The sequence below is a fragment of the Sus scrofa genome, chromosome 12 (assembly GCF_054392235.1).
Source record: "Sus scrofa isolate SSC_HxYL_T2T_F1_AM1 chromosome 12, Sscrofa_HxYL_maternal_Yorkshire_Landrace_v2.0, whole genome shotgun sequence".
In the NCBI taxonomy this organism is placed as follows: Eukaryota; Metazoa; Chordata; class Mammalia; order Artiodactyla; family Suidae; genus Sus; species Sus scrofa.
Window position 1 is genome coordinate 5,288,842 of NC_139394.1, and position 18,403 is coordinate 5,307,244.

General features: G+C 49.9%; 1 protein-coding gene across 30 annotated transcripts in view; it reads left to right on the forward strand.

Moving 5' to 3' along the window:
• The window catches only part of RNF157 (ring finger protein 157), an 81,017-nt gene that overhangs the window by 17,600 nt on the left and 45,014 nt on the right, over positions 1 to 18,403 (forward strand). For all 30 annotated transcript variants that reach the window (XR_014820681.1, XR_014820680.1, XR_014820679.1 and 27 more), the window contains exon 2: positions 5,717 to 5,835. Coding sequence is in view for 10 of the 30 variants with exons in the window: in XM_084983663.1 (XP_084839789.1) it covers positions 5,717 to 5,835 (119 nt within the window). In the remaining 20 variants the exon portion in view is untranslated. The remainder of the gene's footprint in view (positions 1 to 5,716; positions 5,836 to 18,403) is intronic.

Here is an 18,403-nt window from a genome sequence, read left to right on the forward strand (position 1 = left end):
CTGGATCGTCAACCCACTGAGCTAGGGCAGGGACCGAACCCACAACCTCATGGTTCCTGGTCGGATTCGTTAACCACTTCGCCATGACGGGAACTCCACTGTGACTTCAATTTTAAAAAATACAAAAAGAAGATTGATTATAAATCTTGCAATAAAAACTCCCAATTAGCATGAGCTAGTGACTAAAATCCAAAATATAATTTACTTCATCTTTTGACTCTATCAATTATAAAAATTTTATTGCGTACTCAATGTCTTTGAATTTTATTAGTTTTATAATAAAGTTTATAAACTTTATTAGTTTTATAATAAAGTTTATAAACTTTCCATGACTTCAAAAACTTTTCATCTTTGCTTTGGAATCCTACCCTGAAAATAAATTGGTATTACTTAGAGGCCTAAATAATTGGGGTTTTTCCCCAACCCTATTACTATAGATGGATATATTTTAGTAATATAATAGATTTGGAAAGAAAAGTTATTTTAAAATTCGAGTTTTTAGGGAGTTCTCTGGTGGCCCAGCGGGTTGAGTCTCTTGCATTCTCTCCGCTGTGGCTCTGGTTACTGCTGCGTGGCGTAGGTTTGATCCCTGGCCCAGAAATTCCCACATACTGCCTGTGTGGCAAAAAAGAAAAAAAGAAAAGAAAACAGTTTTGTCTGTGAATCTTTAGGGTATCCTTTATTTTGTTAAGGTTTTATTTTTTCCGTTGCCATTGATTTACAGCATTCTGTCAGTTTCTGCTGTACAGCACAGTGACTCACTCATACATATATATGTATTCTTTTTCTCTCATTACCCCCACCATACCTTTAGGGTGTCCTTTGTCTTTTTAGGGCTGCACCTGCAGAATATGGAGGTTCCCGGGCTAAGGGTCTAATCGGAGCTGCAGCTGCTGGCCTTTGCCAGAGCCACAGCAACGCAGGATCCAAGCCTCGTCTGCGACCTACACCACAGCTCACGGCAGCATCGGATCCTTAGCCCACTGAGCAAGGCCAGGGATTGAACCCGCAACCTCATGGTTCCTAATCGGATTTGTTTCTGCCGCGCCATGACGGGAATTCCTAGGGAATCCTTTAAATACAGAGTTGTAGACAGATGGCAGGGGGCGTAGTGGCCCTTTCTTGTGTGATGTTACCGTTCATAGCGGTTTGGTGGCAAATGTCGGGATATCTCACTGGGGCAGACATAAAGTATGTAATCCATTAAGCAGTATTTAATTTCATGGTGATATTAGGGATATGCCCCAATATCTTAATTCATTGGGTAAGATATTTAAGAGTATTTTCCGAGGTTTTTTTCCTTTTTGTTCATATGCTGCGTAAAAAATTGTTGTGTTTTTTTTTTCATGCATAGTTGAAAAAAAGGACACAAATAGTTCCTTAAAACTTTTGTGTATCTGACTTCATGTTGAAATAATATTTTGGATATATTGGAGTATTGGAATATCCAACATTGGGATATATACAATATATTCAAATTAATTTTACTTTAAAAAAATGTGGCTGTTAGGAGTTCCCTCTGTGGTGCAGTGGTTTAGAGTCTGACTGCAGTGGTTTGGGTCACTGCAGAGGTGTGCAGGTTCAGTCCCCGGCCTGGTGCAGTGGGTTAAAGATCTGGTGTTGCTGCAGCTGTGGCTTGGATTCAGTCCCTGGCCAGGAACTTCCATATGCCACAGGTGCAGCCATAAAAATAAAAAAATATATGTATGGCTGTTAGACTATTTATTTATTTTAAAATTTTTACCTGCCCCACAGCACATGGAGCTCCCAGGGTGGGGATCAGATCTGAGCTGCAGTCTCCACTTGAGATTCAGCTGCGGCGACACCAGATCCCCAACCCCCTGTGCAGGAGCGGGAATCAAACCCTCATCCCAGTGCTCCCAAGATGCTGCCGATCCCTTGTGCCACAGTGGGAGCTCCTAGATAATTTAAAATTACACATATGGGGGAGCTCCCGTTGTGGCTTAGCGGTTAACTAACCCGAATAGTATCCATTTGGACACAGGTTCGATCCCTGGCCTTGATCAGTGGGTTAAGGATCCGGTGTTGCCGTGAGCTGTGGTGTAAGTCGCAGATGCGGCTCCGATCTGCTGTAGCAGTGGCTGTGGTGCAGGCCGGCAGCTGTAGCTCTGATTCGACCCCTAGCCTGGGAACCTCCATGTGCCGAGGCTTCAGCCCTAAACTGACAAAAAAAGAAAAAAAAACACCTCTAGAACTTTTTCTCCTTGCAAGGCTGAACCTCTGTACTCATTCGACACGAATTCCCCCTTTTCCCTCCACTCACAGCTTATGTTTTAAACATAATTTTGGAGATCTGTATATCGTAAGGCTTCTTTTTTCCCCAGCTTTCTTGAGGTTTAATTGACATATAACATTGTGCAACTTTAAGGTGTACAACCTAATTATTTGATCTGCGCGTATCTTACAGAATGATTCCTGCAAGGTGTGTCTTCTTAAAGCCCAAAAAGAATTCTGAATATGAGTTTTGGTTAAGAAGTGATAGCCAACTAATAATGGAAAGCTTGCAGGCTATCTCCTAGTCATGGATTTTTTTCCCCATTAGCAGGTAGACAAGTGTTTTAGTGACATTCTTTTTTTTCTACTACTTCTGATTTTATCAGAGCTGCAGCTGCCGGCCTACACCACAGCCCCAGCAACGCGGGATCTGAGCCGCGTCTGCGACCTACACCACAGCTCACGGCCACGCCGGATCCTTAACCCACTGATCAAGGCCAGGGATCGAACCTGTTCTCATGGATCCTAGTCAGATTTGTTTCCATTGTGCCACAACGGAAACTCCCTATTGCTGATTTTCAGAGTGCAGTTTATATGAAGAAGTGAAAATGTGGGCAAATTATCCCCATGCATTTTTTTTTTTTAAACTAGAGACTGTTAGTGTGTTTGGCGTTCTTATCTGCTGTTGTGGTCCCTGCAGTAACGGGGCTCCGATCCACACATCTGGGCAGCCTGGGCAAATGGAATGCTTCACACAGGCAGCAAGGGGCACCTTTGCTCACTGCTTCTCTCTCTCTCTCTCTCTCTGTTTCTCTCGCTCGCTTGCTCACATCCAATTGGGGTTATTGGAAAGGTACATTTCAAAGAAAGGAAAAAGTAAGATTTTGGCTTTTATTTTATTTTTTCGTTTTTATCTTTTTTTGAGGGCCACACCTGTTGCATATGGAGATTCCTAGGCTAGGAGTCGAATCAGAGCTGTAGCTGAGGCCTACACCACAGCCACAGCAACACCGGACCCGAGCCACATCTGTGACCTACACCACAACTCATGGCAATTCCGGATCCTTAACCCACTGATCGAGGCCAGGGATCGAACCCAAATCCTCATGGATGCTAGTTGGAATGTTAACCCCCGAGCCACGACGGGAACTCCCTCCCCATTCTTTATTTCTGATTCAGGCAAGCTCTCCTGCAGTGTAAACGCCTTTCCCTTTTCTGATTTCACCTCATGTATATAATAAATGGATAATGTCTCATGTATGGGAAATAGATTTGACTGAGGTTCAACAGCTAATGACAAATTATTTGAGATGGCTTCTGCTTAGGGCAACTCAGCACCTCCCCTCCTATGAATTATGCACGTGGAAGAGAGGGCAAGCAAGTGCTAGACATGAATAATGGATAATTCAGCTTTCCTAAGTGGTGAATTGCAGCGTTGTGTCACTGCAGAGGCTGCTCTGTGTGCTTCCGTCTGGGCGGAAAAGCTTCAGGCGTTCCTCAGTGACAGCTTTGGTTTTGGCTATTACTCTCAAATTATGTTTTCCTCCTTGGTTTTTTGTTTGTTTTTTGTCTTCTGTCTTTTATGGCCTCACCCGCAGAATTTGGAGGTTCCCAGGCTAGGGATCTAATTGGAGCTGAGGCTGCCGGCCTACACCACAGCCACAGCAACGCCAGATCCGAGCCGCGTCTGCGACCCACTCCACAGCTCAGGGCAGTGCCGGATCCTAGTTGGGTTGTCTCCGCTGCACCACGACGGGAGCACCAGCTTCTTCATAGGTTGATCGTGATGAATCTCTCTTGTCTTTTTTTTTGAGTTTGCCGTAAACCTAAGCGATTGAAACATTTATCCTGGCCACACGCCACAGGAGACTTTTGCGGATTCCTAAGCTCTTTGTATGAGTCCAGGAGTCGGGGTGGGTGAGAACCTTGAGAAAGCGTGTTCTGGCCTGCGTCCTTCACTTTGAACAGGTCACCTTTGTGGAGGATTAGGTGGTAGAAACGTGGGTTAAGAAGCGTTCGTTTAGTCATCGGATTTGGAAAGCGTTTGCAGATGGAATGTGCCGTGTCGCCTAAGCCTCCCTTGGTGACTTTGTGTCGTCGCGTCCTGGCACCGTTCCTCCATGTGTCCAGATAAGGCACCTGGGGATTCTGACCCTGACGGCTGATTGTATCGGGTTCTTGTAGAGTTGAAAATATCCCTGCCTCCTGGCGGGTCAAGGTGGGGCCAAGCGAGCCGGCCATGCCTGATGGGTGTCCCTACAACCTTGGCCATTAGCCCTGCTAACGAATTTGAGATGAGGGCATGTATGTGTGTCTGTAGGTTTCACAGCACTAAGCTGTTGTTGTTCAATTAAACTCCATAATCGGTGTGGTAGTTGGTAGGTAAAGCCTGGGGCAGTGTTACTTAAATGTGTATTTTCTGGAGTTCCCGCTGTGGCTCAATGGGATCAGCAGCTTCTTGGGAGCTTTGGGATGCAGGTTCGATCCCCAGCCCGGCACAGTGGATTAAGGATCCGGTGTTGCCACAGCTGCAGCTTGGATCTGATCCCTGGCCCGGGAACTCCATATATGCAGGGGCAGCCAGAAACGAAAATAATAATAATAATGATAATAAATTTATATGTTCCTATTAGACAGTCATTTTGCATCAAATAGGAAAAACGAAGAGCTTCTCTGTGGAGGGTTATGGAGGTATGCACGTGGCGGGTGGAGGTGCTGAGACTTTCGTATATAGGTATCAGCCGGCTTATGAGACTCTAGACCAAGAAGTGTGTGTGTGTGTGTGTGTGTGTGCGCGCTTGCACGTGCACACTGACACCTGTGGCTAAGATTCCCAAATACGTGAAGGACAAGGAAATACACGTCGGGTTTAAGGGAAAATATCAGGAGCAAAACACATGTATGTGTTCATTGGCGTGCGTTGTGGAGTCTCTGGGCTTGATGGTATCCTGGGCTCGGGTAAGGATTCAGTTAAGGACAAAAGCAACACAGTCATCTATTTTATGTTTGGTGACTTGGGTTCTCACTGCTGTGATCCCGCTTCTTTTGTGCCACTGTTCCCGATCAAGAGAAGAAAATTCTGGAGTTCCTGTTGTGGCTCAGCAGGTTAAGAATCTGACCAGTATCCATGAGGATGCAGGTTTGATCCCTGGCCTCACTCAGTGGGTTAAGGATCTGGCGTTGCCGTGAGCTGTGGTGTAGGTTGCAGATGCGGCTCAGAGCTGGTGTTTCTGTGGCTGTGGTGTAGGCCTCAGCTACAGCTCTGATTCCACCGCTAGCCCGGAAATTTCCATATGCTGCAGGTGCGGCCCTAAAAAAAAAAAAAGAAAGAAAGAAAAATTCTCCCAGGGTTAGAAATCACTTGGAATATTTGTTGAAAGGCTGAGGGTTTTTTGGTTTGTTTCTGTTTTTCCAAATCAGCTTTTTCACTTCGTTTGGTTTGACGGGTGTCTGTTTGCTGTTTCTGTCTCCTGCCCGCTAGGAAGCTACTTCGCCAGCCACTTCATCATGGGAGGGGAGAAGTTTGACTCGACTCATCCCGAAGGCTACCTGTTTGGAGAGAACAGCGATCTGAACTTTCTGGGGAACAGACCCGTGGCGGTATGCTTACGATCCATTCCCTTCCACGTGGGGCCAAGCGCCGAGTCAAATGGTCTTGACATAAGTGGGTAGTAGCTGGTTTGGCACTGGTGGTAGCTTGGTCTGGGTTGAGAGGGACCCCGAAGCCTCTTTGCTGGGTGGGGGCTCCTGGCACTTGAGGCTGACCTGTGGGAAAGTACAGAGTCTGCCCGCAGGTGGGGACGTCCCACCAAACCCAGCTGTCCTGGGACCTGCAGCTCTGCCTAAGTGCCCCCTCTTCAGGCTGCCCTTGCCCAGCCCTCGCTGGCGCCCACCCCACTTTTTGTTCCTCTTGATACCATAGCGCTTGATACCGTAGCAGCTTTGATTTCTCTGTCGCTTTCTCTGTCTATTCCCTGCCTCCCCCATGCAAAGGAACATTTCATAGGGCGAAGGTCCTTCTGCTGTTGCCTCTCAGCACCCAGGGCACAGCCTGGGACATGATGATAAGCCCTTAATGAAGCTCTGTTGAGTGCATGGCTGAAAACGTTTCCCTCCATATCTGAGTTGATATCAGACTCTCTCCGTTCATTCAACTCATTCCATAACCTTTTATGGAGGCTTTTCTCTGCGCCCAGCCTGAGGCTTGGTAATAAGCGCTGCCATGTGGCTATTGAGTGGCTCCTGTGTGTGAGGGAAGGCCCTAGAGACGTCTCAGCCATTACTCCGAATCGTCGTAAAGACCCACCTGGCGGAGGGCTTGTTATAACGCCCCTTCGGTACGCAAGAGAACTGGGCTTCCAAGAGGCCCACAGCGACAGCAGCTTTATGAAATGCGTACTGTGTTCCAGCCCCCGCCCTAAGGGCCTTACAGAGAGTTTTCCCAAAGTCCCATAACTAGATCCGCCTAGCCACGGATCAGCGACCTTCCTGCTGCTTCTCACTGCTTCACGATATCTCGCCTTCCTCCAGAAACTGCCTGCTTCGCGGGGCAGACCACACATCGGAACGGGAAATGTTTCCGGAGCAGCAAAGGGCTGAAGGATCGGGTTCAGTAGGACTTGAGAGCAGGGAGGAGCGTGGCAAGGGCAGGTGCTGGGCTCTTGGCGCCGACAAGAGGTAGCGGGGTTGACTGAGTCTTTGGCGAATGGCTGGTTTTCCCTGGGCGGGCGGGGAAGGGGCTTCCTGGGAGTGAGGCAGAGCACAGGCCGGAAAGCATTCAGGTTTCTGTTGAATCAGCAACCGTTGATGGAGCCGCTACGATGTTCCAGGTGCTGCGATAGGTGCTGGGGATGCAGAGCTGAAATGAGCATGGTTTGTCCGTCCCCTGGAACAAATAAGGAAGCCAGTCTGGCGGGAGTGGACCTTTCCTGATGGTGAAACACGATTAGAGAGGGAGGTGGGCGCTCCATCACTCCCAGAGGCTTCTGACTCTCCTGTAGGCTCGGGGAGTGTTGAAGATTTGTAGGCAGATAAAAGTCCCGGAGAAATTGGGTGTTTTTTGGTTTAGGTTTTTTAGGAAGGTTAATCTGACGGCGGTCTTCCCTCCGGAGCTTTAAAACACTTTTGTTGGTGGTTTTCACTGTTTTCTTCCTTTCTATCTGGAGTGACCCCCCCATGTGTCCCCTCCTGAGTCCAGTGGTTCATTTCAAATTACCAAGTCCTTTCTGCTTCAGAGTCACTTATGATAACTCACGCTTATCAAACATCTGCTCTTTGATTTTGCTATTGCTACCTTAGCCATTTGAGTAAAAAGATTTTTTTTTTCCTGTTTGAGCCGGATGAGCACTCTTTCTCACTAGCCAGGAGTCAGCTCGTGCTCAGGAAACGCCCTTTCTTCTCCAGTGGGCTTTTGCCATTGGCGTCTGCTGCTTCTCCCCTTTTCTTTTCTTCTAGTATCAAAATGGTTTTATATACTTAAAAATTTTGTTTTTTACCTTTTTGGTCCATAAAGATGATTTTTAAAACAAGTGAACTTAGGGAGTTCCCGTCGTGGCTCAGCAGTTAACAAATCCGACTAGGAACCATGAGGTTGCGGGTTCGATCCCTGGCCGTGCTCAGTGGGTTAAGGATCTGGTGTTGCCGTGAGCTGTGGTGTAAGTTGCAGACACGGCTCGGATCCTGCGTTGCTGTGGCTGTGGTGTAGGCTGGCGGCTACAGCTCCGATTTGACCCCTAGCCTGGGAACCTCCATATGCCATGGAAGTGGCCCAAGAAATGGCAAAAAGGCAAAACAAGTGAACTTGGAGTTCCCGCCATGGGGCAGCAGGATCGGCAGTGTCTTGGACGTGATAGGACACAGGTTCGATCCCCAGCCAGTCCCCGTTGGGTCGGGGACCCAGTGTGGCTGCACGTGTGGCTTAGGTCGCAGCTACGGCTCGAATCTGATCCGTGGCCCCGGAGCTCCATGTGCCTTGGGGAGGCCAAAAAAGAAAAACAAGAACCAAAGAGGGGGAGCGCTTCTTCAGGTTCGTTTTGAGGTTTCTGTGGCTGACAAACCTTCCCCAAGTCTCACCTTCTCGTTCACCCCCCTGTCTGAGCCTGTGAGTGGCGGAGCACCTCGGCCTTCACTTTGAGGCTTTATCCCAAAGGAGCACCCACGTGGACCTTTCCGTTGTTGTTTTTGTGGACTAACCATTAAACATGCTTAATGTTGCACAGAGCAAATGCTTTCAAAGGACACCAGGCACCATGATTTCATGTTAAGAGAGAAAATCAGGGTAAATTCAAAGAGGTAGGTAGAGAGAGTCCCTTGGTGGCCTAGAGGCTAAGGATCTGGTGCTGTCCCTGCTGTGGTGCAGGTGCAGTCCCTGGCCCAGGAACTTATGTATGCCATGGGTGCGGCCAAAAAAAAGAGGTAGGTAGAAATATTGACTGCAGAAGAACTGAAGCACGTTTCCTTTCCCTTTCCATCTTTCTTAGCTACTAGCAGCTGACACTGGCTGGTCATTCCAAGCTCCGTGTAGCTTATTTTGCCCTCCGACCCTAATGAAGAGGGTGCTGATTTGATGGAAAACAAGAGACACATGGAATTGAGACCAAGTTGCAGAGCCTGGACGTGGCTGAGTCAGGATTTGTCCCTGGGGGTCCAGCTCCAGAGCCTGGGGCCCTCGGCCCTTTCCCACTGGTCGGATCAAGGGTACTCGGGAGCCCTGCGCACATCCCAGGCTGGTCCGTTGGAGCAGGTCCCTAAGTGCGGTTTGTGAGATACGGCGCACGAGCCGTTCAAAAGTAGCCAGGGGCGGTGGCATGGTCTCCTGAATCTCTCCTGAGAGTCCCTGCTTGGGGTGTAAATCTGCCTGCTGACCCGACCTCCTGCATGTCAGCTTGCGTAGGGGAAGGCCCGGCAATTGAAGGCTGATCTGTCGCCTGAGTTCTGCAGAGCTGACCTCCACTGTCCAGGAACTCGCATCTCGCAGTCACTCAGTGGGTATCAGGTTGCAGAGGAAAGAGAACAGCCTTATAAAGCCATCCAGCGGCTCCAGGCAAGGACAGCTCCTCTTCCCAGAGAGGCAGGGACAAAATACATTGAAACGAATTGTTAGATTAAAATATAAATGCTGGAGTTCCCGTTGTGGCTCAGCGGGTTAAGAACCTAACTAGTATTGGAGTTCCTGTCCTGGCTCAGAGGTAATGAACCCAACTAGTATCCATGAGGATGTGGGTTCAATCCCTGGCCTCACTCAGTGGATTAAGGATCTGGTGTTGCCATAAGCTGCTGTGTAAGTCACAGATGCAACTTGGATCCCACGTGGCTGTGGCATAGGCTGGTGGCTGCAACTCTGATTTGACCCCTAGCCTGGAAACATCCAGATGCCATGTGTATATATAGACACACACACACACGGATATGCAAATGCCATAGACTCCCTGGCTTCTGGGATTTGTGGCATTTGTTGTCATTTCTTTATTTTTTTGGTCACACCTGTGGCATGCAGAAGGTCCCAGGCCTGGGATCAAACCCACCCACAGCTGTGACCTGAGCCACAATGCTGGATTCTTAACCCACAGAGGCACCAGGGGAACCCCAATTTCCTGTCATTTCTGAATAATCAGACTAAGACAAGGACCACTCCAGGGAGTGGTTACACTGAGCGGATCTCCCATTTAGCTTAATCCATCCAAGTCAAGCTTATTATCAAGTCTTCAGGTCAGATTTAAAGAACCAGAGTGTGTGTGTGTGTGTGTATCTAGAAAGATGGCTGAACAGCACTTGGAATCAAGATTTCACGTTTTACTTACATATTATTATTATTATTATTGCCTTTTAGGGCTGCACCCGAAGCATATGGATGTTCCCAGGCTATGGGTCAAATCGAATTGGAACTATAGCTGCCCACCTACACCACAGCCACAGCAACTTGGGATCCTAGCCACATCTGTGACCTACACCGCAGCTCAGGACAACGCCAGATCCCCAAGCCATTGAGCAAGGCCAGGGATCAAACCCAAATCCGCATGGATGCTAGTTGGATTTGTTTTCGCCGTGCCATGATGGGAACTCCCACATCTGTCTCTTAAACGCTTTGCAACCTTGGCAAGCCTGCCGCTCAGGCTCTCAAATTACCCTCTTGAAAAGAGGAGGCAATTCTGACTTTATTAGGAGTGTCGTGCTTGAAAAATGCATTGGAATTGCTGCATGAAAGGAATATGGAGCTGGAGTTCCCCTTGTGGTGCCGCAGATTCAAATCCGACTAGTATCCATGAGGATGCGGATTTGATCCCTGGCCTCGCTCAGGGGGTTGAGGATCTGGCGTTGCTGTGAGCTGTGGTGTAGATCGAAGATGCGGCTCGGATCCTGAGTTGCTATGGCTGTAGTGGAGGCTGGCAGCTGCAGCTCTGATTCGACCCCTAGCCTGGTGAATTTCCATATGCTGTGGGTGCGGCCCTAAAAAGCGAAGGAAGGAAGGAAGGAAGGAAATAGGTTAGCTCACTCACTAACCTCTCAGGTTAGTTATTTCTGCAGCTGTTGACTGCTCTGGGTGGAGAGAATACTGGTTCTTCGTTTACTGTCTCAAGCAGTGAACCGGGCTTCTCGAGGTCTTTATGCTCTGGTCGCTGCACAGAGGAGAGAAGATTGTTGTGTCTGTACAGCATGCTTGTACAACGTTAGGTAAAGGCCATCCCACCCCTTCCTGGATGGCGAAGAGCTGGTGCTGACGTTTTGGCCCTTTATTGCATGAGATCTTATTTTGCTGAGGCAAATTACTGCCACGCTCTCAATTACGTCGAGGCTCAGTGCCTTCGGGATTGTCAGAGTATCGGATGGTATCTCGCCCTACCTGCGTTCAGATCTCTGTCATCTGGGAGGAAGCAGCTCGGTTTTGGTCATTCTCCACATCCTCTCGTTCGTTCTTTCTCAGGCCCCACACACTCTTCTCACGCTCTCTGCAACCAGGCTGCTCAGCTGGCTTAAGAACCAAGGCGGGCTTTCCTTCTTCCTCTAAAGGAGACAGATCCGAAATTGTGCTTACGCCCAGTCCCTGGAAACTGAACTCTCTATTAGTCACAGGTGTGCAGGGAGACCAAGTTCTTGAAAGGAACTTGGCGATGTGTTCATCTGGGAAGCAGAATTTCGCCCGGTTTTGTATCAGCCAGGGTGCCGTTCATTCATTTGTTCAGGAAATACCTACGAGTCGTGTGTTGTGCCGGCAGCTGGGAGTACATGTTGGCCCTTGCCTCAAGGAGCTCCGGCTGAGAGGGGTGGGCGGGTTGCCCCCGACCGTGGTGGATCACGGTCATTCTATGAGAAAGATGGGGCCAGGGCACCCTGGGAGCACAGATGAGTGGGGTCCCCCTGCCCAGGGCCCCAGCTCTGAGGGATGACTTGGACCTGGAGGGTTGAGCAGGATTCCCAGGTGGAGATTGGGAAGGTCGTTAAGGCCCAGTTTACAAGCGACGTGAGGAAGCTCACAGGTGCAAAGATGCATGACAGGCTTCCAGATCGCAAATGGACTGAAGGGACTGGGGGCCGATGAGGTTGGAAGGATAAACTGGGCCCATGTTTGAAGGGCCGTGAATGTCGTATTGAGCAGCTTATAGTTCTCTGTCCACGGCAGGAAGAAGGTCATGGTCAGGAGAAGCTCGTCAGTGACCAGCTTTGGGGTGTAGTTACGCTGTTGCCATCCTGGAGCCTCCATCTATAAAAATACCTTTTTTTTTTTTTGGCTGCACCTGCAGCATATGCAAGTTTCTGGGCAAGGGATCAATCCAAGCCGCAACTGCAACCTGAGCTACCATGGAGATAACACCAGATCCTTAACCCACCATTCCACAGTGGGAACTCCCTAAAAAGACCCGTCTTGCTGGCATATTTTAAGAATTCAAACCGTGACAACAATTATGATTTGGTTTTCATTTTAGAAAGTTAACTCTTTAAATCCACTCAGTGAATTAGCAGTAGAGTGAATGGAAACAAGAGGAAACAGGGAACCCGTTAGGAAGTAGCCGTTATTTTAATGTAGTTCAGAATGAAACGTGCCTGAACTAGGACTGTGGCATTCAAAACCAGGGACGGGGCAGGTTCAAGAGCTGCGGGCCGTGCGAGGCGGGGAAGGGATGCTCAGGGTGGGTTTTGTCTGCAGGTCCATGTGTGTCCAGGCCCCCGGGTAACCGGACAGGTTGGTCACAAGCATCTCGTGCCTTCGAGCCAGGCTGCGGTAACAGAGCACCGCAGGCCGGTGGCCTAAACATCAGAAAGTCATTTCTCACAGTTCTTCTGGAGGCCGGGAAGGCCAAGACCAAGGCGCCAGCAGATTGGGTTGCTGGCGAAGTCCCTCTTCCTGGCCGGTGACGACGCCTTCGTCCTGTGTCTTCACGTGGCAGAGAGAGGCTTGATGTCTTTCTTCCTCTTCCCATGAAGCCACTGATCCCATCTTGGGGACCCCACCCTCCTGGGGACCTCATCTCACCCTTATGGCCTCCCCAAGGCCCCATCTCCGGCTGTCGTCACATTGGGAGTTGGTCTTTGCCGTATGAATGGGGGCGGGGGCGGGGGACGAAACGGGGTCCAGAGCACAATCAGAAGTCTACGGAGAGGGGGCCTCTTTCCTCTGTGTGCGTGGGATTGGATTTTTTGCCTTTTGCCTGCTGTCTTCTTTCTTTCTTCCTTCCTTTGTAATTGTGCTGCAGCTGGCTTTTGTTGGGGGCGTTCAGTTTGGCAACATCCCTTTTTCCGCTGCGGCCCAGCTGCTTCACGGCTCCGCACCGCCGTGGGAAGGAAAACTCACACGCGCGTGTGTCTCCTCTGCCCTCGGGGTTCTACTGCAGCGCTGACTCACTTTTGACCTCAGTGGGCTTCCCGCACATCGGGCAGGACTCGTTAGACAAATTATAGCGTGTCGAGGCGATGAACCGGTATTCAGCCAAAAATAAAGTCGATCTGTATCCCTTGAGATAAAAATATATCCACCACCGCATAGTTTGCCTAAAAAAAGCAAGATGCTATATATAATGAGGAGTCTGGTTTCACTTCTGATAAAAAAAATAACAGCGTATAAAAATATATGTGTACATTTATGTTAATATTCACAGGTGCATAAAAATTCATCAGAACAGTGCATTTTTAGCTGTGAACCCGTGTCCTCTTGGGGTTCCTCAGGGAGGGGAGCTGCTTCTTGCTTCGTATTCTCTCTTGTTTGAATTTTCCCTGGTGAACATGTTTTCATGTTTTAACTAAAAGCATTTTAATATTCTTTAAAAATAGAGAAGGGACTCTTGCTGGGCTCAGGAAGGAAGTAGGTCTGGGAGAATATGTAGAAGTAGGAAAATTAAGGAAGTCGACAGTATAATGGGTTTTGTTTATTTATTTTTTTTTAGTGAACTGCAGGAAGGGTGGGGTCTGCCGAGTGGGGTTTCGGCATGGACCAAGAAGTGGCTGTGGCTTGCAGAGAATGACAGAGACCTCAGAGTGAGCATGGGAAGGGATGGAGCTGGTAGCTTCATCCTCTTGGTGTCAGCGTGCAAGGATTTCACCTTTAGAGAAATGTCAGGTTCGGTGTGGATACAGCCTTCTTTTTTTAGGGCTAAACCCTCGGCATATGGAAGTTCTCAGGCTAGGGGTTGAAATGGAGCTACAGCTGTCAGCCCACACCACATCCACAGTAATGTCAGATCTGAGCCTCATCTTTGACCTGCACCACAGCTCATGGCAACGCCAGATCCTTAACCCATGGAGCAAGGCCAGGGATCGAACCCATAACCTCATGGATCCCAGCCTGGTTCGTTAACCACTGAGCCATGAAGGGAGCTCTGATGTGGCCTTCTTTTAACAACCTGAGAGCAAAAGAAAACCCAGGCAGCTTTACATGAGGATTTTAAAATTTTTATTTATGTTTATTTATTTTTGTCTTTTTAGGGCCACACCCCTGGCATATGGAGGTTCCCAGGCTGGGGGTCCAGTCGGAGCTGCAGCTCCCGGCCTACACCACAGCCACAGCAATGCAGGATATGAGCTGTGTTTGCAACCTATACCACAGCTCATGGCAACACTGGATCCTTTAACCCACTGAGCAAGGCCAGGGATCGAACCTGTGTCCTCATGGATATTAATCCCGTTTGTTGCTACTGAGCCACCACAGGAACTCTACATAAGGATTTTTTTTTTAGAAACAGCATTTCTGGGAGTTCCCTGGTGGCTCTGCTGGTTAAGAACCTGGCATTGTCACTGCTGCAGCTCAGGTTCCATCCCTGACCTGGAATTGCTACGTGCCAGCAAACGGAAACAGCTGGAGATATAAAGATGGATAAAATGAAATCCCTGCCTGAAGGAACTTACTTATAACCCAGGAATATCTGCATGTTGGAGGAGGGGCTGGCGAGCAAAGGCACAGAAACCTCTAAGCAAGGTGGTGTGGGGCCTTGCACATGGCTCAGGGTACCGGAGGGTCGGAGGAGACACAGCAAGAGATAAGGCTGTGGGTGCCAGCCTAGACCAGGGGCCCTGTGTGCCTTCCTGCCAACTTTGGACTTTTATCCTGTGGGCGCGGGGAGCCACTCGTGGGTTTTAAAGTGGGAGTCCTGGAGTTTCCGTCGTGGCTCAGTGGTTAACAAATCCAACTAGGAGCCACGAAAGTTGCAGGTTCGATCCCTGGCCTCGCTCCGTGGGTGAAGGGTCCGTTGTTACCGTGAGCTGTGGTGTAGGTCGCAGATGAGGCTTGGATCCTGCGTCGCTGTGGCTCTGGCGTCGGCTGGCAGCTGTAGCTCCCATTCGACCCCTAACCTGGGAACCTCCACATGGCTCGGGAGCAGCGCTAGAAAAGGCAAAAAGACCAAAAATAAAAATAAAAAAACAAAAACCTGGGGGTCCTCTCACGTGCGTTTTGGCAGATTTACTCAGAGGACCGTGCGGACGACGAGTTAGAGCTGGACGTGGGGCTGAGGTGACTGTGAGGACAGATAAAGGAGAACCACTTGTTCACGCGGGACCTGATGCAGTCTGACCCCGGGGCGCAGAAGGACGAAGCGGGCCCTGATCAGGGAGGCGGAACTGCCGTTGGAAACCGAGGAGCGTCCAGGGCTTGGTCGTCAGACTGGCTTCCAGGCCTCCCAGAGAACACGGCCAGCCAGGGGCTCTTCCTGTTTCATGCGGCAGCGCATGCCAGCATGCCAGCTCCTCTCAGCCTCGTGCCCGCCCCGGAATCATTGCGTGTGCTCCGCTGCTCCGCCAAGCTCCCAAGAGGCCCCTTCCCCCACCTCCCACGAGACCCAGGCCTCTGCCAGGGTGTCAGTTCTGAGGCCTGGGAGGCTGCCCTCTTAGCGTCAGCTCGGCCTCAGGCTGCTCCCTATTCCAGCACCTTCAGGATCCACACGTCCCTCTAGATCCTGCCAGCGCGTGTCTTAGCCTGATCCCCTGGTGTGTTTGGGGTGATTGTTACAAACACCTTCTCTTAGCAGGTCCAGCAGACCCCTCCGAGGGACACTGAGACTTGGCCCCAACTATGGTCTAGTGGCCAGAGGAAGATGGGGCGGACCTTGGTAGGCAAGCCCTGTCTCGTAAGGTGCTTGTCTTGAGCAAGGGGGAGAGGGAGTTGGCCACTTCGCAGGCCCAGGGAATCTGGGTTCATGGTTCCAAGTCAGTTAACACAGACATCCACGTCTCAAGGCTTAGAGTTCATTCCTTTCCATCAGGCCCTGACTGGGACTCAGGAAACCTGCCTGGGCCGAGCTCTGCCAGTCCTTCCAAGTGGGTCCCGTGCCTGCAGGAGATGAGTGTTTTTAGGCTGCCCAACTATCACACTTGGCTTCACGCTGGTTCTTTTTCCCCTCGGCATATGGACGTTCCCAGGCAAGGGGTCGAATAGGCGCAGCAACTGCCAGCCTGCACCACAGCAACGCCAGATCCTTAACCCACTCAGTGGGGCCAGGGCTCAAACCCACATCCTCATCCACGCCAGATGAGTTCGTTACTACCGGCTGTGACGGGAACTCCTGGGTTCTCGTTGATGGTGGCTGTGTCTGAGACAGCCTTCTTCTGCTTTCGGTGAACACACGGGTCTTAATAACAGCCACCCAGCTCCACAGCTGGAACTGCCGCTGGGGCTGGGAACACAGACCTGGTGAGGGGCAGAGGGGGTACCAGCGTGTCTCTGCCTGTCCTGCACACATGTCTGCCCTTGGTTTGGCTTGGTTTGGTTTTTCTCTCTTTCTTTTTACAGCCTCACCTGTGGCACATGGATGTTTCCAGGCTAGGGGTCGAATCGGAGCTGCCGGCCTACACCACAGCCACAGCAACAGGATCTGAGCCACATCTGCGACCTACACCGCAGCTTGCAGCAATGCCAGATCCTTAACCCACTGAGTGAGGCCGAGGATCAAACCCACATCCTCACGGACACTGTCTTGGGCTCTTAACCCACTGAGCCACAGTAGGAACTCCACGCCCTTGTCTTTTAATCGAATGCTATGTCTTGGAGGCCATTCTGTATCCCTTTATATAGGCTGAGGTTCTTTTCCTTCTTTTGGTTTCAAGGGACCCAGTACCCACTGTGGACAGGACCCACTCCTCTCCTGGCATTGCAGCAGCACCTTTGTCATAAGTCAGGTGACCGTATCTCGTTGCTCCGGTGAGGGATCCACTCATATCTCATATCCAGCCTGGGAGAAGGGGTGGCGGCAGAGGGGAGAAGGGGTGGCGGCAGAGGGGAGCAGGTCGCCGTCCTGGCCGCCAGCATTCTAGAAGATGAGCAGGGCGGGGCTGGGGGGTCTCGGCAAGCCCCTTCCGAGACCCTGACTTAGCCTTCTGCTTCCAGAGCTCCCTCGCCCTTGCTGGGCCATGCCCCGTGTCCCCGGGACTGTCCAATCCTGATTCACTCTCCGGTCAACACCCGCTGCTGGAGGGGACAGTGATCTCCTGGCCATGTCGTGTCCGGGAAGAGATCTCGGCGTGGAAATGCTTTTCTTTCCGACCTCCCAGCCTCCTCTCTCAGGCCTCAGTACACCCCACTTCTAGGAGGCCCTGCTGCCTCCGATGCCTGAGCCTCCCTGGGGTTCTGGGCAGAGCTGTGTCTGCCACTCGGAATTTCAGCCTTTTCTGTTCTAAATCCGTTTCTGCTTCTCTGTGTGGGTTTCGGCTTCTCATTGTTTATTTCCTCTCCAGTTCCCTCTGTTTGTGTGGTTTTACACTTTCTTCTTCCTTGTCAGTCCCGCTGCTGTTATCTCGGTGGGAATTCAGAAGGGCGCGGAGCTGAGGACCAGTGTCTCATCTGTCAGAGGAGGCTGGGAGGCCGCCGTAAGCCTTTGCAGTCATTTCTTCAAACTTTCAAATCTGTCCAGATGGGACCGAGGGACCAAGGAAGCACTACTTGACTAAATTCTCTCTCATTTCTTCAAACTACATGTCAAAACCTGATAACTAACCCCTTATATAGCTAATATAAAATATAATTTTGTAATAGAATTTAAATTTTAATGTACATTAAAATTTAATTTTAATATAATGTAATTTATATTATAGTCAACTATAATATAAAATAGTTGATTACAGTAGAAAGGGAATGAATATACAATGTATTTAGGCTTTGAAATTTTTTGGTTTTTTTTTTTTTTTGGTCTTTTCAGGGCTGCACCCCTGGCATATGGAGGTTCCCAGGCTAGGGGTCTAATCGGAGCTGTAGCCACCAGCCTACAGCCACAGCCACAGCCACACCTGATCCGAGCCGCATCTGCGACCTACACCACAGCTCACGGCAACACCGGATCCTTGACCCATTGATCGAGGCCAGGGATTGAACCGGCCACCTCATGATTCCTAATCGGATTCCTTTCTGCTGTGCCATGACGGGAACTCCTGAATGGGTTTTTTTTTTTGTTGTTTTTTTGGGGGGTTTTTTTGGCCTTAATCACCCTCCATAATAGACAAGGGCTATAAATCCCATTTTATAGATAAAGAAACTGATGCCCAGAGATGTTAAATTACTCACCCCAGAATGGAGACAAGAACCTGGATCTTCCAGGCCCTGGTGTCTTCCCCACCTGACCCAATCCTTTCATTTTCATTCTTTTTAGTCTTGCACACAGCTCGCTGGCAAGGCCAGAGGGTCCTGGCTCCTCGTTGAACTTACATACTCCTCCACAAACCCTTCATTAAAAAAACACATGGCAGGAGTTCCCGT